Source organism: Dromiciops gliroides, chromosome 3, assembly GCF_019393635.1.
Source record: "Dromiciops gliroides isolate mDroGli1 chromosome 3, mDroGli1.pri, whole genome shotgun sequence".
Lineage (NCBI taxonomy): Eukaryota > Metazoa > Chordata > Mammalia > Microbiotheria > Microbiotheriidae > Dromiciops > Dromiciops gliroides.
In genome coordinates, this window is record NC_057863.1 from 648,439,583 (window position 1) to 648,460,712 (window position 21,130).

Sequence of the window (21,130 nt, forward strand, 5' to 3'; positions counted from 1 at the left end):
TGGAAGTAGTGTCAGATTTCATATTCTTGGACTCCAAGATCATTAGAGATGGTGACTATAGCCTTTAAATTAAAAGACACTTGCTCCTTGAAAGGAAAGTCATGAGAATCTGGGCAGCACACTAAAATGCAGAACTATTACTTTGCTGACAAATGTCCATATACTCAAATCTATCCTTTTTTTGGAGTAGTGATGAATGTCTGTGAGAGTTCAACTCTCTAAGCTGAGCATGGCAGAAGTGATACTTTTGAATTGTTGGGCTGAGAAGGAATTGTGATATCAAATAGATCAAATCAGTCAACATGGTATTCCCTGGGAGGTTGAATGCTGAAGCTGAAGCTTAAATACTTTGGCCACAGAAGGAGAAGATGGGACTCATTGGGAAAGACCCTGATTTTGGGAAACATTGAAGGCAAAAGGAAGGAAAGGAGGGCAGTGGATGAAATGGATGGATAGTGTCATAGAAGACTTTGGGAGATAGTGGAGGATAGAAAGGCCTGGTGTGCTATGGTCCATGGGCTCACGAAGATTCAGAAATAACTGTGCAACAGCCACAACAGAGATGAACTGATCCCACAACCTCATCTGACAATGGAAGAAAGGGGCTCAAAGACAGTAGTGACTTGTACTGGGGCCCAGTGGGAGAAACAGAAAAGCTGGGATTCCAATGTAGGTCTTCTGCATGAAAATCCAGTGTTCTATGTTCCTCTGCCTCATGCACCACCCAGGCTCAGCTTTGGGACTCTTGAAGTGTATGTGGGTGCGAGAGGACACAGCTTCCTACTCCATTTACCTAAGAGGCTTCAAAGGGTGCTTTGGAAGGACTGGACCTTTGGTTCTAGAAGTCTGGGGGGCATGTGTTGCAGGGACATTAAGGAAAAATTTATGATGGGCCCTTCTTTCTCTTCCCTCTGCTCTGTGAGGATAAGCCTAGAAGCTTGTGTATCCCCTGATCTTCCAGGGAAGCTGAGTTCAGTCTACCAATGGCTATGCCCACTGCCCCCCTGGCCAAAGGGTGGGAGCTATATTTCATCTGTCACCTTTGAATTCATGATTGGCCCCTCAATGGCCTAAATTCTGAGGCTATCTGGATGTCTTCACCTCTGTTATTCTTGTTGTCACTCTATGAATTGGTCTCCCTGTTCTCTCTTCACTGGATCAGTTGATATAATTCCCTCCATATTTCTCTGAATCCATCAAAATAACATTTCTTATGACACAACAAAATTCCATGATCTTCACACATCACAGTTCATTAATCCCTGTCTCACTGTAGGGATGCACAGTTTGTTTCCAGTTCTTTGCTGCAACAGCAACAGTTGTTATGAATATTCATGTACTCAAATCTCCTTTTTTCTGTCCATGCTCCATTTGGTATAGCCACTTGGTAGTGTTGAACCTCACCTAACTCCTTCTCCTACTCCTAACTTTTAGGGCCCCAGAAGGCAGCTGATGACTATTCTCTCTCAGCAGTAAAACTGAAGGGTTTTTAGCACTATTCCTCTTGAGCTCCTACCACTGTCATCCCCCTTAGTAATCATAGAGCAAGATAATTATTGTTTGCAAAGGCATTTACTGATAAGAAATAGTAAGAACAATTGGTACAAAACATCACCTCTAAAAACAAAAATTTGAGGTGAATTCTCTGATAAATAAAACTTCCTCGAAAGGAGTGGGTACAAACAAAATGGTGGTAAGATCCCACTCCTGACCCTGGAAGTCCCTTCTTTCTTTAGTGAAGTACTCCATGAGGAGGGCTCACTACTGGGCTCCAAGCATCCCTTTCATCAGAGGCCATTCCTGGCCTTTCTTCTGCCATGAATGGCCCGGCTCCCTGTAGTCGCCATTGGCCTTCTGGGATTGGTTTCTTCATACATTGTTGGAGTTTCCACTGCCATCAGATTCTTCTGCCTCTGGTGTACCCCAATGATCTTATCCATCTTTGAGATCATGTTGTCTAGAGCCAAAGAGTCCTGGTTTCATGAAAACTCAGGAGGGAAGATTTTGACTCTGAGAATCTCAACATCTTAGGCCCATTCTGATAGGATGGGTCATCTACAGCTTAGTTAAGTAGGAATAAATATGGAAGTTTCTAAATGGTCTTTTACATGGATAAGGAAGACAGAAAAATATGGAGGATTCAAAATATTGAAGCACTTGGGGAGCAACAGATTATGGACCCAAATATTCCATAGGGGGCCTTGGCTTCTAAGCAACTCAGGCACACTGAGCTCTAGCTACTTTCATTCCTCTTAATTTTGTCTGAGAGATCTGGGTGTCCCTGGGGCCCTGGAAGTATTCCCTCTCCCCAAATTCAGCCTTTTTATTTCTCTCCCAGCTGGATCTTTGCATTGATCCAGATGTCTCAGCTTTCTCCCCTGAGAGTTGCCTCTGAACCCTCCTTTATGAAGGGAAACAGAAAGGCTGTCCCAACATCCCTAGGGACTTTCTACTCTTCTTTAGGCTTGAGGGTTCTTTAAGGGCTCAATCTTGTCATAAACATCTGCTGTGGTGATATCCAGTGCCTGGGGATAGAGAGAAGAGATGTCACTGGCATCCAGAATAGAGGCTGGCACTAGGGGGACTCTTCCCTCTTCAGACCCTGTCCCTACTTCCCTCCATCCTGGCCTGGTTTCTGTTCCCTCTCTCAAGAGAAATAAGAAGTTCATCCTCCAGCAGGATCTTTACATTTGCCTTGGTCCCTGAGTGCGGCCTGGTCTCCCCTTGTGCACATACCTGATAGGGGCTCTCAGATGGGACTTCAGGAAAAGCAGGGGAGGAGCCCATGACCTGTGGAAAGGGAAACAAGAGCTAGTAAGAGCTCCAAAAGACAGAGATGGAAAAGAATTTATGACAGAGAATGCTTGTTTTACAAGAAACCTTGTGACATGTGACAATCAGTAAAGGTCTTAGAGATCTCATAGTTGTGTGTCCTCTGAGTTAGAAGAGACTTAAAAGAACATCTAATGTGATAAACCCTAACACCAATGTCCTCTACAACTCATGTGATAAGTGGTCCTCCAGCCTTTCTTGGAGACTCCCATTGTGGAGCATGACACCATGTCCTAGGTAGCTCATTCCACATTGCATCCATTCACTAAGAACTTCGCACCTACTACGTGCCAGACATTGTGCATAAATCCTGGAAAGATTTATTCTATTCCTACCTGGAACTCCTGCTATAAGAATCTTTCTGTCCTGAGTGGTGATTGACTCTTCAGGTGCCCACCACCCAAGCCTTGATCTGTAACCATGAGTCACTTCCTTGCCAGACTGCTTGTCACCAGCTGCTATGATTGATCCACAAGACAGGTCTACCACGACTTGACACTTTTACTCCTGGAACTTCCAACTTGGAGTTGCTGACCCTAATCTTCCTTTTTCTCCTGCTTTCCAGTTCTAGAACCATCAACAACTATCCTGTTACTTCTGATTCCCTTTGCCAGCCCTGTAGTTTCCCAAAGAAAAATGTCCCTATCTGGACACCATCTTTCCACATGTGTGAGGGAAAATAAATACTAATAATGAGATTTTGGGGATATCCAGTGAGCCTACCCCTGTTGGGGAACCCAGGAGGCTCTCTGTTGCTCCTGTGACTGAGTTCCCCCTCCCCAGGCTTGGGCCATGGTCACTGAGGCAGCAAGTCTCCTAGGAAACTTTGTGGTTAAGGCCTGCATTCCTGAGACAATGCTTGGCTGGTCTCCCAGGGGTCCAAAGACTCAGCTCTACAAACCTCGCTCTGTTAAAGCCTAGAACAGGTACTAACATGTCAAGGCTGAAAGGTTGAAAGATTATTTCTATTCTCTTAGAATTATTCTTGCAGAGATTTTATTTGATTATCTTTGTGGTTTTCTACTATAAATACTGAGCTAACCTGGATAATAAAGTGCACCCAGTTTATCACACATAATGTGGTGCTGATGTGTCAATGATTAATCGTTTCTGATCCTTAACCCCCATAGTTAGAGCATTGGCCCTGGACCCCAACATATCCCCACTCAGGAACTCTGGCTGGTTTCTCAGAGCCAGCCCCAAAGGTGCATTAGAGATCAGACTAACTCAGTAGAGACAATAGAAACCACACCTGTCAGGAAACCTTTTCCCTTCAGAGGGTCTGTCTTTCACTCTACCCTGTACTTAGCATGGTACCCTTCATTTTGATATGAACCACCCTCAGGTCCCATCAACCAATGGAATTGATTGATGCTAGCCACTGTGTTTTGAGCAGTGTGAACAAGCTGCCTCTCATCTGTTACCCCAAGAAACTTACCCTCTCTTGAATCTGGGAACCCTGGGTGAACCAGCCATGGGTTCTCTTCCCTCTCTCTCTCTAGGTAATGTAGGACCTCTGAACTCTACTTTGGAGCCATGTGCTCCCTCTCTCTCTATGATGCTGGGGGTTTTCAGCTTGTGTTAAATGTGGTCAACTCTTTCCTAACATTTAATATGATTTAATAAATGTTTGCTGTGGAAACTGGTGCAATAGCCTCTAATTTATAAGTAGCAATATATTAGAAACCCCAGCTAAATTCTTAAATAACATAGAACATGGACAGGCTTCCCCCCTATAATTCAAACAGCACATTTGGAATTTCCCTGAATTTAAACATAATCTCCTTGAGGATAATAAGCACTTTTATATGTATTGGTAAATTCTTCACTTAGAAGAGGGATTGTCAGACAGTAAACACTGAATATGATCTGAATATGAATCATTCACTTCATGAGTGACTTTTCCTCCTTCATTCCTTTATTCGTGGGATGAACAGAGAAGAATGAGAAGGTCTTGAATTCATAGAGATAGTACTCTATGCAGAGGAGGCTATTTGTAAGCAGAGAATCAGATATAAAACATATACAGAAGGATGGGCATAGGTAGGACACTGGCAACAGGAAGGAGCAGGGCAGGCTCCTTTTGGGGCTGGCCCTTGAGCTGAACTAGGCAGGAGGGTCAGGATTCCAGATCTGCACAAAGGGTCCCCTTCCCTGACAGACACCACAAAGTCCTGGAAGTGACAGCAGGAGACCTTCTGTCCTTACCTGTGCAGGCAGAGCTGAGCCTTTGGGGCAAACACTATGTTCATACATCTTGGCATCCTCACCTGGAGAGAGAGAAACTCAGACAGAGAATTCCTTGGTGTATCTTGAGCCTGAATTCCATGTCGGACTGACTCTTCCTCCTTCCCTCCCCTACTCACTCAGCAAACAGATGAAGAGGACACAGGATAATTTCTTCCTCCCACCTCCCCACAGATTCAGTCAATAAACCTACATTTAGTGCCTATTATGTGGCAGACACTGTGCTAAGCATTGGGCATACAAGGAAATGCAGAAGACAATCCCTGCCCTCAAGGAGATTATAGTCTAAAGGATGAGATCACTTGTACACTGTGTACAAAAAAGATCTAGACAGGATACATCAGAGAGGTAATCAATAGAGGGAAGGCACCAGAGTTAAGTGGAATCAGGAAAGGTTTCTTGAGGGGGAAACATTCGCTAGAACTCAAAGGAGGCCAGGAATCCAGGAGGTGGAGAGGAGGGAGAATGTTCCAGGTATTGGGAATAGGCAGAGAAAATGCCCAGTGAAGAAACCCCCGGGTCTTTGTCATGTAGGGTTCTGGGGTTCTGTGGTTTAAGATGTCATGATGGGATGTGCATTGTCACATCTGATCAGACTTCTAGGTCTCTGGTTCTAAGTCCTGACCTTCTAGAGTCTGGCTCTGCCTGGGCCCTATGTTGTCATCCCCACTCATCTCTGAAGCTGCCTTGCTGGAGAGAACAGAGGCTCAATGAGGGAGAGGAAGGTATCCTTTTAATCACAACCCCTGGCTCTGGTGACTCATCAAGGCCAGGAGGTGACCCAGAGGTGCTGAAAGCTGTGCCATGGGCAGGGCCACTCTGTGAGGTTCCTCCATTCTGGAAGGGCTTCTGTCCCTGAGTATGGGGAGGCTCATCCTCAGCAGGTAGGCCATTTGGGGAGGACTCCTGTGGGATTGGCAGCCCATGGGGGATGGGAAAAATGCACAATGTTTCTGATGTTGTGTTGAAAGCCATCTTGCCTTGGAGCCTAGCTATAGAGGTGGAAGGGCCCAATGAGGCAGCTGCTCCAGCCCTACACTAAGGAGGGAATTGTGGCATAAGCGTATTGCCCTGGGACCCACTGATGCTAAGGACAGAGTCAGAATGTGAGCAGAGGAGCAGAAAAGGGGGTGGAGAGTGTTGAGAGTCTCCATCCCCAGGCCCTGCAGAAATAGTAACTTAGCTCTTAGTTCTCTAAGTCTTTGGGGCTGTGACAGTGCCTGGTGAGTACATGTTTTAACAAATACTGTTTAAAATGAATTGAATGGAGGAGGATTTTCAGTGTCACATTGTATGAGGCTTCATGGTCTTCCTAGGAATGAAAATCAAAGGGAGTTGGCCATCCTCAGAAGGACAGCACCTAGCTTCTCCTTAAAATATAGAAAGAAGATGGTGGTTGTAGCCCAATCCCCCAAGGCCACCATTAGGTGCTAGTTTCATTGTTTTGGGCTTTTACTTACCATGTTTGTGTGCTGAATGGTTCTTCTCAGAAAGGTGGTGTTTGCGGACCCTTAAGAAAGAAGAGATAAGTGGGACTGACATTTCCAAGCAAAGTAATATGGTTCCCCAAGCCAGAAGGGATGATTGGGGGAGAATCAAGGCTTGTCTTTGCATACCCTCAGGATTTGTGTCTGAACCCTAAATAACACCTCCTCACTGTTAGTTTCTTCACCAATAGGTACCATTAGTTTACTACTCCACTTGTCCATTGAATCTGGATCTGCCTCAGTAGCCTCTTCCTCCACTTGGTTTCTTAGTAGGTTGTGAGTAGCAACCTCTCTTTTTTCTCCATGTCTCCGATCCTTCATTCCCTCTGTACCTTCTTGGACCTGCATTTCCTTGGCTTGTGTCTGAGAGAAATGGTTAATTCTAGTTACTTAACCAGTGGATAAGTGAACAGCTCTTACTCGATAGCAACCAAAGGTGAGGGATGGGGGAGAGTGAAAGTCCAGAGAAGGAGGCCACCCAAGCCAATTATTGCTGATGAGTAGGACTTTGAGAAAGGGAGGTAGACTAGGTTTAGAAGAGGGTAGACGGTGCAGAAGACCTTGCTGGAATCTCTCCCCTATTCAGGGAAATGGACTAGGAGGAAGGACAACCACAGGAACCAAATTTTACCTTCCATTCTTTCTGAAGAACAGGAAATAGAGGAGGGTCTGGATGAGAGCCTCTCCAACTAGGACTCCAATGACAATGCCAGCAATGGCCCCTCCAGAGAGTGAGAAGCCTTTACATTTTCCTGGAGATGTGTCTGTTTTGGACAAGAAGAGAAAAAGAGCCTTGATTGTTTTTCAGGGATCTCCAACATGAAATGCCTGGCACTTATGCATAGAGACTGGCATTCCTTATGTATTCTAGAAATGCTTGTTAATCAGTGAAGCCAACTTAGCCTTTTTTCCTCAGGGTCTTGGGTATCCCTTTGGCAAGGTCACACAGCATATTTAACAACTAATTGGGGACACCTGAATATTGGGCAAGCACATCAAAGTCTATATACAAATCTCTGACCTCATGATTTCCTTCTTACCATTCTCTATTTCAGCAGATGGCAGAATCCACCTTTCAGTCATCTAGGTTCAAACTGGAAAATATCTTCGACCTTTTCTCTCCTTCAAACCTCACATTCAACAAATCAATAACCATAATGTTATGGTTATTTGCATTGATTCTATTTGGAGAGCATATCTCTCATCTACCCTGTCCTCTCAGCTTTTTTTCCCAGCCCTACATACCCCCTTCACTCTTCCAAATTTTGGAAGTACTTTTCCAACCATTGTTCTTGCTTCTGTTCTTTTACCTCTCTGATTCATCCTTCATACCACTATCCCCACCTACTCGTCCTCATATACCATCCTGATTATGTTACTTTTATCTTTGAAAACTTTCCAATCCATCCTTCCCTGAAATGCAGTGCACTGAAACAGAAAGAGCTCTGGGGACCTGGATTAGCATCATGACCCTGTTTCTTGCTAGTTTTGGGATGTTGGAAAAGTTCCTTCTCTTCTCTGAATGTCAATTTCCCAATCTATAAAATGATGCATTGTAGGCTAGATGGTTGATCTCATCCCAGATTTAAATCCTGTGAATTTACCTTTATGTCCCTTCCCACTAACCCGGCCAAATGTAAGCCCTCATCAATATCCATCTGATTTTTTTCAATAGCATCTTTTCTGTTTTTTCTGCCTCTAATCTTTATTCCAATCCATGCCCATGATCTTTGTATGTAATGTGCTCTATGTATTGTCATTGATGATAATGAGTACCATTTGCTACAGGATGGGCTAAGGTTTGCTCATGGAAATGGGATCACTAGCTCTGGAAAAGAGAAGAAATGACATAACAGAACTTGACCCACCAATTCTTTATAATTAAGTTATTTGGTGTATTAATTTCAATATTTTCTTCAAAGTCACTTTATTGAATCTAATTTTTGTTGCATTGTGGTCAGTATAAGATGTATTTAATATTTTTCTTTTTAGCATTTGTTTGGAAAGATATTATGCCCTGATCCATGGTCAGGTTTTTTTTTAAGTGCCACACACATCTGAGAACTATGCCTGCTCTTCTCTATTCCTCTACAATAATGTAAGAGGTCCATCAAATCCAACTTTTAAAAAATTCTAATATCCTTGATATCATATTCCAACATTCCCAAACCTTTATAGTTATCGTGGTTAAACTGTGTGTTATCTTGACCTACAGAACAGCAGCTTCTCCAGGTTGTGCAGAGAAACACCAGCAACCATAGAGACAAGGTCATGCTTCCTGGGGACAGCAGGAGAAACTTTAGCCAATACAATAGGTAGGATGTGGGGCTTGGTGGCAAACAAACAAACAAACAAACTATGGAGCACTCGTGAAGTACTTTGGTGTTGGAGTGAATTGTCCTACAGCCCAAATTCTGAAAATGCCACAGGTTATTTTCTGATGGAGCCCTGGCTTTTCTTTTGTGAACTTCTACTTTTCCTGACTCAATGATGCCCATCATGATAGCTTCAGTCATGTGGCCTGCACCCACGAAGTCCATCTTCATTGGGGAACTGGGTTTCCAGGCTAACTGGGGCATCAACACCAATATTGGGGGCAGGATGGTGGTAGTAGATGAAAATGTAGAAGAAGAAGTTAGATGCAGGGCAGACAACGACACCGTGGTTGATGAGGCCTCTGTAGCAGTGGCTACAGCAGCAGCCCTGAAGGCTGGTGCCACTGCCCTAGCCATTTTTCTCAGTTACATTGTTTTGTATGTTTTTTAAAGGATTTTAGGAGTTGCTCAGGATGGTGACTTTCTAACTTTTAGTGTGCCCAAAGCAGTTTTATGTTGGGAGAATTCTGATCATTGCCATTCTTGTCTGAGTTTTTAGAAGCTCTTGCCTTAGATTTGGGTCTTGGCAACACAACTGCAGACTTGTCCCTTGTTGGAGTTTTGGTAGACTGCTGCTAGCCCCAGCCCCTGTCAACTAACTGCAAGGCTCTATATGTATATAATAACAGACTTCCCCTTGTTCTGAGCTCTCTGCCCTGGGTACTCGGCTGCAGATCTCAGAGCCAGATGGAAGATAAATGTCCAGCTCAGTGTCCACTACACAGCCTCTGGCCATGGCTGGTCCCACCTGTGGGCACAGGTCCCCTTCTCAGTCAGCACTGACTCTAAGGCCTAGCTCTGTATCTAGACTGAAGAACTACCATTGGCTCCTCTTCCTGTTTCCTGCACAGTCCCAGAATCATCTCTGCTGGATCCCTCACTACTTCTTCCCCAAGTACAGAGCCTGAGGCTCTCATTTAGGCTCCAGTTTTCTTGTCCCTTCCTGGTGAGTCCATGTGCCCAGACTTTAGCTTTTGAAACAATGCTGACCTTGGCAGGAAAAATAACTTACTGAGTTTTCCCCTTGGTTTTTTGCTCTTTCAAGGCCTTTTTTGGAGTGGTTGTGACAGAGACCCAGCCTAGAAGAATTTCTTTCTCCTTTCCCTTCTGCTACCTTGCCTGGTATCTCAGTGACAAAGCATCCTATTAAAAGCATTTTTTACTGGCTCCTGACCACTCTCAGCTGTATTTCCTATATTCTCATCACCTTAGGTTGGAGCTGAGGCCAATTTTGCCTGGAATTAAGTGGCTAAAAAGGAACTTTAGAATCCCCAGATTTTTACACATCCGCCTTGTTTGGACCAAGTCACAAATGGAGTAGAGATGTGACAATGGCCACATTAAACAAAACTCTTAGTCTTGAGTGCCAGTTTCAATCCTACTGGTCTGACCAGTATTGGTGAATGGAAGACCAAGCAGAAATGGGTGTGATCATTTCCTCTTCTCTCTGATGATAAGTTTTCAAGGGACTCCCTTTTACCTGCTCAGTGACCTTTGGTGTTCTGAGCCTGGCGCTCAAGAACCTTAAGAACACTCAGGCAGCCTAATGCTTCTAATCCTTCTCCTGGCCATGCCTTGTCTGCTGAGCCTGCACTGGTCTATATTCCACAGGCTCACATTGTACTTTCCCAGCTCTGAATCTTGGCTCAGGCTATTTCTCCAAAGAAATAGAATATTCTCCCTTGTCTCCCTAGGACTGTTATAGTTCCCCCCCTCCCATTCCTTTAAGAAACAGCTCAAGTGCTAGCTCTTCTATGACATCAGTCTTAATTTCTGCCCACCCTCTTTCCCCACCAAGAAGAATGGACTTTCTCTTCAGGTTTCCTACAGCACTTTATTTTGTAGCCACAGTTTAAGTATGCCTATCATGTGATGTTGTGTATCAATTACCTGTGTTGGTCTCTGATCCTTTTACTAGATTGTAAGGGCCTTGAAATTAAGAATGGAGGCTTAGATAAACCTTGATTCACCCTCAGTGCCTGGTATAGTGCTCTGCCCCTACATGTGTGTTGACTGTTGAATGAATTTTACTGTACATGACAGTTTCTAAGATTATTATAGGAGACAGAAAGGTTGTTTTCCATTTTTACCAACTAGAAAATTGCAGTAAATGGACTGACATTCACTACAAATCTGACTACAGTCCCTAGAATCAGGTTCTTTGTCCTCTCCCAATTCACCATGAAAAACTGCCCTCCTTCATGGACCTGAGCTCTTCCTCCTGGCTTCCCATCCTTGTCCAAATCAAGAAAGTTCTCTGAGGCAAGGGAGAGACCACTTACCGACCACCCTGACTGTGACATCCTTAGAAATTGTTAAGTTGGTCACATCATTCTTTGCCAAACAGGTATACTTTCCAGAATCTTCCCAGGATACACTTTTGATGACAATGGTGTTACCAGAGAAGTCGGAGTTCATGGTGCTATTGACTTGCCATTCATATAGAGCAGGTGGGTAAGACTCAATGTGACACACTAAGGTCAGTGGGTCTTTGAATCTGATCTCAATCTCCCTACTCTCAGGGCTTGGACGAATCACAATGTGGTCTGGTCCATCTGGGCAAAGAAGGAAGAGAAATGAGTTGCTAGTCACTGTTGGGGAAAGGATTAGAGAAGGAAGAGACTCAGAGTCACTCACAGTTCACAGTCAGGGTGAGGGGGTCACTTCTATTGGCACCAATTGGATTCCAGACTTCACACTGATAAGACCCAGCATCCTCCCTCTTCACACTCTTGATGGTGAGGGTCTGGTTATTCTTAGACATATTCCTTCTCTCATTGAGTGACAGGGTCTGGTTATTGCAGAACCACAGAATGTTTGTCCCCTCATTTTCTGGGCTACATGTGAAGACCACAGTGCCATTCTTTATGATGTTGGTACTGTTGGCAGTGATGTTAGGTTTGGTTGGTGTTTCTGTAGAGAGAAAAAGGAGAGAGAAACGTGTGAATGACTGGCCTGTGGGTCATGTCTTCATTACAAAACCACCAAAATCCTAGTGTAAACACTTTCATTACCTACATAAGGTAATGACACCAAGGAGAGATAGATGGCCACTGGTTCTATAATTGTGCTACTTAGTAAGGTGAGCAGGAAATACAGGGCATGGAGTGGGAGTCCTGGTCTATCTCCTCCTCAAGACAAGTCCTAGGACATGCACAGTCTCGTGAGTCAGGTGGGGATGGGAGTAGGGAATAAGCGTTTATGAAGTGCCTACTACATGCCTTGCACATAGTCGGTAGTCTAGAAATGCTATTATTATCCTCATTATTATGGTCCTTGTTATTGTCATACAGTGTCTTACATATTATATGATCCAATTTCATGTTCTCAACAACCCTGGGAAGTAAAGGCTATAATTTTTTCCATTTTGCAGTTTAGCAAACTGAGGCAGGCAGCTCTAGCTATTAGAGAGTTTTCCGTGGAAGCACAGAACGTACAGTTGTATGGGGCCTTACAGGCCATTCATTGTTCTCCATCTCCATTTGCCTCTGTGCTCCAGGTTCTGCCCTCTGAGGTCACACGGAAGACCTCTAATTTACCTTTCCTGGAACAGTCCAGAAAATTGCTATCATATATCTTCCCCAGGTTCTAAATTCCCTCAGCTAACCTACAGCCCATATGGACCCCAGACCCTTCATCAACCTAGTTGCCTTACTCTGGACACTCACCAGTATACCAATGTCTATTGTAAATGTTGTCTTCTATACACCAATCCAATTCTCTGGGTGCCATTGGACAGTTCTGAAGGACTGTTATCCCCTTACCTTTGGAAGTGAACAATTGCATTAGGTTTGTTGGCTACCTTTTCCTCCCTTTGATCCAACTATAAGGCTTGCAGTCCATTCAGACCCCCCAGGTCTTGTCAGATGAACAGCTTTCTCACCAGTGGATTCTGGATTTCTGTGATGATCCCATCTTTCATGGGGGCCTAGTCTCGCTTTAGGGAATCCCACATTGCAAACAAAAGTCAGGTGTCCTGCCTGACCCCAATCTCCCCTTCCCTACATCAACCACCTGTACTTGATTTAACTGATTTTCCTATGGTGACTAGCAATTTCATTATCTGGACCCATGCTTATTTATGCCTTGGATGTTTTAGACCCAAGGGCAGAACCTCAAATTGATCTCCAATAATTTCATTTGATCTCATTTCATTCTCCATACCAGCTTGCTGAGGTGCTCCCTTAGCCTGGGCTTCCAGAATCCAGGGACACCTCCACACCTTGATGGGGATATTGGTGAAAGCCTGAGAGGAATGGCTAGGGACAAGGTAAGGAGACTTGATGCTCAGAAAGAGAAACATTACCTTTGCTCCAAAGGAAACAAAAACAAAGGAAGAGATTGGGAATAGATCACTTAGCAGCTGCATGCAGAAGTCCTGGTTGAAGTTCAGGGGTTTCTAACCCACAATAGCATCTCCTCTACCTAGGCCTGTGTCTTGTCCATGGGGCAGATAATACCCATTTACAGAATGTTCTTGAATTCTCTGCTTTAGGCTGTCTCCTTTCCTTAGGAGTTTCCTCTCCTACAACGTAAGATGTCTTGTTACACAAGGAAGATGAGCCAAGAGGGATTGACTTTCCCTGAGCCTCCAAGGCCCAAGGAGGCCCCAGATACCAGCTTTTCCTTATCCCTGCATTCTCTGTAGTTGGCAGGTCAGCCTTGCCCCTAGTAAAGCTGTGTGCCCCTCAGTAATCCCTGGTAATTCAGCAGGCTCACAAGACTCTCTTCTTGGGTCATCCTTCCCCAGGTATCTAAGGATGACTTTTCAAACAGGACTAAATTATATATATTTGAGTTTACCTGACCTTTTTTCTTCCCTGTTTTGTTAGAGTTCTCAGTCTTTCCCTTCATTCATGATAAGAGGTTTAGTGTGAGGTAGAGTGAGACTCATCTTTTCCACAGATACTGAGGGAGGTTTGAATCCAGTAAGGCCAAGTGGGATTGGCCAAGAAACTGACAAGGCTGAAGTCAACTATCCATCCCTGAGGGGTGGTGAGGACATGCTAGACAGTGAGCATCCTCCTGGGAAAGAAGGCCACAGTAACACTTTTATGGAAGAATGTGCCTGGGCATCCCCGAAGAATCTTATGCCTGGCATGCCAGAGTGACTAGTGTTGGACTTAGAAAGATCTGAGTTCAAATTCTAACTCAGTTACATAATTTACCAGCAAGCCATTTAACCTGCCTGTGCCTTAGGACCTTCACCTGTAAAATGGTGTTAATAGTGCCCACCTCACAGTTATTGGGAGGATCAAATGAGGCCATCCCTGAAAAGTTCTTTGTAGAACATAAGGTGTTGCTTAGACATGAGCTGTTTTGTTTTTATAAGGTGGCAGGGGTCACTAATTGGGCTTTGGCTAGAGGGAGAGAGGGCTATAGCCAGGCTTTGAGGTCATGCTCTCTCCTGGGGCACTGAGCATGTATGACACGAGCTAAGAAGGATGGATCATGGAGAGGGAGGAGAAGGACACATTCCACCTTCACACAGTAGGGGAATAGTAGAAATGCTTTTGATTTAGATTTAGAGGGCCCTGGGTTCAAATCCTGGTTCTGCTCCTTCCTATGTGTGTGACGTTGGCCAAGTCTCTTCCCCTCCAAAGGCCTGAGTCTCCTCTGTGAACTGAGAGGGCTGCACTAAAGCCTATCTGATGTCCTATTCCAGGGCTAAGTGGAGGATTCCATCATCCCTACATGACTGGGTTTCTCTACCTTTCTTTGTGCCCCTCCAATACCCCCATCAAACCAATGTGAAAATAATGGGAATGGGGGCATATTTGGTAATGTCCCTACTCTCCTCGAGGATCTTCAGGGGATCACTATTACCTCCTTCCTCAGAGCCATAGTCCTTTAATTGATATAAAGTTCCCTTTTGCCCCTTGAGCCATCCTTCCCCTGCAGCCTTATCTCATCCCACTCCTTTCCACCCCTTTTATGTCCTCTGGCACCTGGTCCATGCCCTGCCCCCCCCAAACCCTGGATATAGTGTTATTTCATAGTGTTATAGGTAACAGATTCAGAGCTGGCATGAACCTCAGAGATGCTTTGGCCTGCTGCCTCATCACTTCCCTTGTCTATGAGGCCCTTGGACAGTCGGTCTGAGGAAGTGTTTGTACGCTTCTCAGAGTCCTGGTTTTAAAGTCACAAAAAGGAAATACAAAAAGGATTAAAAAGGAAAGTGAAAAATAAAATGAAAATACAATTGTAATTTTTCCCATCCAGGTTTCTGGACCCCCTGACATCTGAGAACCCCTGGTCTAGGTCAGTGGCCTCCTTGTTAGATGAGGAAACTGTGGCCCCTCATTGTGACTTGTCTTTGACCAAGCAGAGAGCAAGCAGCAGAGCTGGATTTGAACCCAGGCCCTCTGAACCCAAGGTCAACCTGCTTTCCCCTCTTAGGAAGCTGCTCCAGGCACAGACCTTCAGTGATGAGCTCATTGGTACAGAAGGAGGCAGTGGCAGAGAATGGCCTTGATCTCACATCACCCTGTGCCTGAATCTGTTGTCCTGTCACTGTCCAACACAGCCTTTTGTCTTTCATATGATGGAATGAAAGAAATTTACATTTCAAAAGTCCCAAAGACTTTCAAGGAAGAAAGTGCAGAGTCTCCTCTATCTCAGGGCTGAACTACATGGTCCAAGAAGCTCTTTCTAGCTCTAGGTGTTCTCATTGGCCAAAGCCCCAGCTCTGAGCAGCCCAAGGGAAGCTTCATGTCAGAGAAGGGGAGGAACAGCAGGTGATGGTGTGAGATTCCCCAGGAGCTCCCTCATCATGGACACTCACTCCCTGGCCTGTGGACCCAGAGCAGTGGGTGGGGCCAACAAAGTGGACAGGCTATAGGAAGGGATGAGAAGGGACAGCCAAGCAGAAGGGAGGAGGCCAGAGCAAGGAGCCAACTCCTCATGGCTGAGAAGCTGATCAGAAGTACCAGGGAGGGAATCACAGTACCCTAGAAACCTTGTGGTCCTTGAGATAGACAATACAGCTGTTCTAATGCCCACGCCCCAACATGAGCCCTTCTTGTCTGAGCATCAGTGCAGAAAACTGGGGGGAAGCAGGTTCCTCCCAGGTGTTCTCTCTGCCTCCACCTGGATGGCTCAGGCTAGCACAGCCTCCTCCTGGCTGGATCTGACCCCACTCCTCTTTAGCCTCTCAATGTCCCAGCTCACTTGGCTTCTCTCACCACATTATTCAGATCAAGCCATACCTGATAGGGAATTTACTAGAGCCAGGTATCATTCCTTCCTTCTTGACCTGCATCATTCCCCTTCATCCATTCACACTGGAGGATCCCTTCAGAAAGCCTCTCCTTACCGGGCTCCCCTCACTTTCCACCTCTCCCAAGAAGCCTTTCCCCATGTCTCCTGGCCCAACTGACAGCCCCCTCCTCAAATGATCTTAGACCCCTTTGTTGCAGGTCCATCCCTGGGCCACCAGCTGCCTGATTCATTTGTTGGTGGGTCTAATGGAGCCTACTAGGAGTAATGCTTCCCATCTCTATCACACTTGGAGGGTCTTTCCTCAGGACAGCAGGAGAAGCAGGGAATGCTGGGATGAGTATTCCCATTTTACAGATGAGGCAATGGAGAGTCACAGAGCTGAGGTGACTCACCTGAGGCCACACAGTAAATGTTGGAGCTGGGAAATGAATCTAGACCTCCTGATGACAAGGCCAGAACTCTCCTCTTCACTTGTCCCCTCCCTTCTAGAAGAAGCTAGAAGTCCTGGAGAGCCCGACTCCCCTTGTGTCTGGTGAAGGGCTCAATCCTTTGTGCCTCCAGGACTGATAACACTCTGCAGGGAAACTGAGGCAGTCCTGGTCCTAGCTCAATTCATCTCAGTTCCTATCACTGGGTCCTCTGGGGTCTCTTTCTTCTTGGGCTCTTCAGAGAGTCCAGGGTCCTGACCTGGGTGCTAAGTCTGCCTCAGACCCCTACCAGCTGCTTAATTCTGGGCAAGCTGCTGCCCCGCTCAGTGCCTGGAGGACTCCGGGAGACCAGGATTTGCAGACAAGTTGGCAACCTTCACTGGTGGAGGGGTTGGGTCCCCCAGGGATTCCCTCTACCCAGGAAACCTCCAGTCTTGAACTGATCCCTATTGTCCTCATGCTCACTCCACATAAATGTTTACATGTTTTCTCAGTAGAATGTCCACTCCTAGAGAGAAGAGGGTTATATCTTTGGCTTTTTGCATCCCATACCCAGCCCAGTGACTTTGTACATAGTAGGTGCCTAACAAATGCTTGTGGATAACAGAAGGATGATTCTTGGTGCTTCCTCCCACAATATCCTCTTCCCAGGAGCCGAGGGACAGAAAGACTCCTGGGGATGACCGGCGGGGCCCTCCCCAAACCCTGGCTCCTGCCTCTCACCCTGTAGCCACTGAAAGCATCTGGCCACAGAAAGATGCCCAGGATGATTTCCAGAAAGACACCCATGGGAAAAAGCCCAGGTGTCCTAGGCTGTCACCCACCCCCATAGCTATCCCAACCTCAGACCCAGAAATCCCCCAGAGACCTCTGGGAGTCTTTGCTTCAGGGGCTCAGAGATCACCTTGTCCAATCCAGGCCTGATGAGGGATCTGCACTGAAACACCCCTGGCAAAAGGGCATCTAGTCTCTGCTTGAAGACTCCCAGAAGTCAGGAGGTCACTGTCTCCTGAGGTGACCTTCATGATAGGAGGCATATAGGGTGTCCACAGCATGGAATGGTGGACATGGAGGTCAGCAAGGCCTGAATTCAAATCCTACCTCATCTATTGACCAGCTTCTTGACTCTGACCAAGTTATCTCTCTCAGTTTCATTTTTCCCCCTTAACAAATACATAGCACCTACATCACAGGGCCTTTGAGAGAATCATGTGTAATATGCCCCATAGAGCACTTTGGCCAGCATTAGGCCCTCTATAAATTGTAGGTCTTTTTAACCCATTCTCCAATTGGGAAGCTCTCCTGGTTGAGAAAGTTGTCCCTGTCTGGAGCCCCAAGTGACCCCTTTGCTCCCCACATGGTGTTATTCTTCTCCTCATCCAGCTGAGACCTCAGCAGGAGCTGGGCCCCTCTGTCCCAGTCTGTCCTTCAGGGAAGCCTGGGCCCCTCTGTCTTGGCCTTTCCTCTAGAAAATGAAGGTAATACAGGTGTTCTCCCTCTGGGGTCCCTCTCCCAGCCCTGGGATCCTCAGGCAGAACAGGCATCCACATGGTCCTGGGACACCCGGGCAGCCAAGCCCCTCACTCTTGGGGAGTGGGTAGTTTGGGTGTGAGCTCTACTGTACCCAGCTGGCAAGGGAGGTCAGTGACTGTGCCCTCTCCCAACAAGGAACCTCCTGTCACATGGATTTTAAATGTCTTTTGGCAAGTGAACTTCAGGCACAGGCTGCCTTCTTCAGGCCCAACTGAGGGGGCAGGTGCCATTCTAAGCCTTCAGGGGCCCCTCCTAATTTCGCAGTGTGGCCTGGGACATCTGGTTGGAAGAAGGAAGTTACCTCCCACATCCTGACTGCCCAGGGCCTCAGCAGCTGGGACCTCTGAGCTCTCTTGTGCTCTCTGTGACCCATGACCAGGCTGCTCTGGGTGTGGGGTGTTCTCACCTTCTTGGTCTACTTTATGTGGGGGTGGTCCTGTTCTGGACTCTCCTGGTCCCTGGGTGAGGAGCTTAAGGGAGTGCTCTCAGGCCAGTCAGAGGGAGAGCACTGGGGTGAGGCTTGGCCAAAGGGAAGGGCAGCACTTACCATACACTGCTAATTCTACTAGTCTTGCTATTAGGCTGATACTTTTGTTATCAAAAATAGTTACAATGTAGAGGTCAGTGTCACTGAGGGTGAGGTCAGGAATGAGCAGGGAGCCATTGGAGAACACCTTCTCCCGGATATCTGCTGGTGTCTGCTCTCCAGAAGAGACAGTGTAGGTAGCGATCCTGTTGGAGTTCTCTGTTGTCTTTCTGTACCAATCATACCTGAAGGCCTCCCCTGAAAACCCCCAGATGTCCAAGATAACTCTGCTGCCCACTGTCCCATAGGGAGGACTTGGCTCAACAGTGACAGGATCACCTTGAGCAGATGATGCCTGGATCCAGCAGCTGAGGATGGAGGCTGAGAGGGGAGGAAGGAGGCAGAGGTCAGCAGGGTCCCCCTGACTCCCTGACAGGCCCAGGTCACTGAGCTGTCCCCAAGGTAAGTGTGGGGGCTGCTAAGCCTGCCCCAGGGTCTGCTGGGGGCTCAGAGGGGGATGTTTGAAAGGGATTCATGTGCTTGTGCATCAGTGTCTGCAGAGGATCTGAGAGTTTGGTCCATGCCACATTTGATTATTCTTTCATGGTCTTGATGCCAATGTGGAAGGCAAGACACTGAAGGGAGAAATGAATCAACAAAATGTTGTGGTTGAGCATAGAAATCAGATCTTACAGCTGGACAGAAACTTAGAGATCCCTGAACCAAATGCCCCAATTTAAAATTAATGAACTGAGGCCCAATTAAGGTAACAGATGTACTGGATGTCAAATAAGAAATGGCAAAGGCAGTATTTGAATCCAGATCAACATGTCTCACTAAGGCCTGGATACATTTTAAAGCTGACAGTTTGACTTCAAAACAGTCCTTGGGGAAGGTGATATTCCAGGCAAACACAAGCTAAGAGAGTTAAGTGAACTGTCCAAGGTCCCACAGCTAGTAACCATCAGAGCTGGGATCCACCCCAGGTCTCCTCTGACTGTAAAGATGCTGCATCTTATTCAGAGGTTGCACAACTCCAGGCCTGGATGTTGCCCTGACTCTCAGGGATGTGGACTAATAGCCTTGAGCTGCTGCTTCTCCTCTGCCCCTGACTCAGCACAAACCGCCCTGGCCAGGGCAGCAGAGACTGTGTCTGGGACAGACCCCCTGGGACTGCTTTCCTTCCTCCTGGGCCTTGTCTTGATTCTCTTGTCTTTGTCTGGGCCAGAATCCCCCAGGCTCCCTCTCCTGCCCTGGGCTCCAGCAGAGCTGGTGTCTCACCTGTGATCAGGAGCCTCTTCCAGGGGCTGTCCATCAATCTGTGCTGCCCAATGTGTGTGACCACCTCTGTCCTTGCCAGGAATCTCTGCCTTCCCCTCCTGAGATGTGTCTTCCCTGTCCAGAGCCCAAGCGCATGCCCTGGAATTGTCTCTGCTGGGCTCCAGACCAAGGCTGTCCCTGCCTGCAGCCCAGAGCTGTGTCTATTCTACCTCCTCTGACTTTCTCCTCCCTCCTCTTTTCCTCTTCTTTCTTCACCTCTCAGATGCTACTGTGGTTTCCTGGGTCCCCCAGGGAGCCCCTCCCCTGCAGAGGTCCCTCCCACTGTCCCTGGACAAGTTAGTTTTGTCCCCAAGAGGAACATGGGTCACTCTACATTACCTACTATTGGTTTCTACTTCAACCTGACCTTCCTTATTTGCCTTCTATAATAGAGCCTGTTTATACCCTAGAATGAGCACAGAGAATGGTGGGCAGAGGCAATGGGCATCGATACCTATTCTGGACTTCTAGGATACAGCCTACTTAGCATTTACTTTCCTATCAGGCCAGGGCAGAGTGCCCTCAAGGGTTTTACTGTGCCTTCTAGGAGGGTCAAACAGGAAGAGGAAACTGGGAATCAAGCCTACTAGAGCTGACTCCCCTATGGGGTAGCAGATAGAGGGCATCGTACTCTATGACTCCTCACAAAATGTACCAGCTAACTGACTCAGTTGATAGAAGGCTCATTTTGATTTTTAATTTATTTTATTTTCCAGTTACATGTAAGGGTAGTTTTCAACATTCATTTTCATAAGATTTAGAGTTCCATATTTTTCTCCTTCCCTCCCTCCCTTTCCTCCCCCCTCCACAAGATCACAACCAGGTTATATATGTACAATCCATAAGTGTTCTTTTTATCAGTTCTTTCTATGGGGGGGGGGCATAGTAAGCTTTCTCATTAGTTCCTTGGAATTGTCTTGGATCATTGCACTGCTGAGAGTAGTTAAGTCATTCACAATTGCTCATTGAACAATACTGCTGTCACTACACACAATGTCCTCCCAGCTCTGCTCACTTCAATATACATCGATGTTCATTAGTCTTTCCAGGTTTTTCAGGGATCATCCTGTTTGTCATTTCCTGTAGCACAAGACCATTCCACTACAATCATATAACACAGCTTTTCCCATCATTCCTCAATTGATGGACATTTCCTTGAGT

The 21,130-nt window shown here is 46.4% G+C and overlaps 1 protein-coding gene across 1 annotated transcript; it reads right to left on the minus strand.

Annotated features, from left to right (window-relative positions):
- Positions 1-1,596: 1,596 nt before the first annotated feature.
- Positions 1,597-20,129, minus strand: LOC122748879 (carcinoembryonic antigen-related cell adhesion molecule 1-like). The gene is made up of 8 exons (XM_043994912.1): positions 19,931-20,129; positions 11,579-11,854; positions 11,224-11,496; positions 7,198-7,330; positions 6,540-6,589; positions 5,041-5,102; positions 2,737-2,790; positions 1,597-2,525 (listed from the first exon to the last, which is right to left on the minus strand). The coding sequence occupies exons 1-8, from the start codon at positions 19,962-19,964 to the stop codon at positions 2,460-2,462; spliced, it is 948 nt and encodes a 315-aa protein (XP_043850847.1). The 5' UTR covers positions 19,965-20,129; the 3' UTR covers positions 1,597-2,459.
- Positions 20,130-21,130: the final 1,001 nt, after the last annotated feature.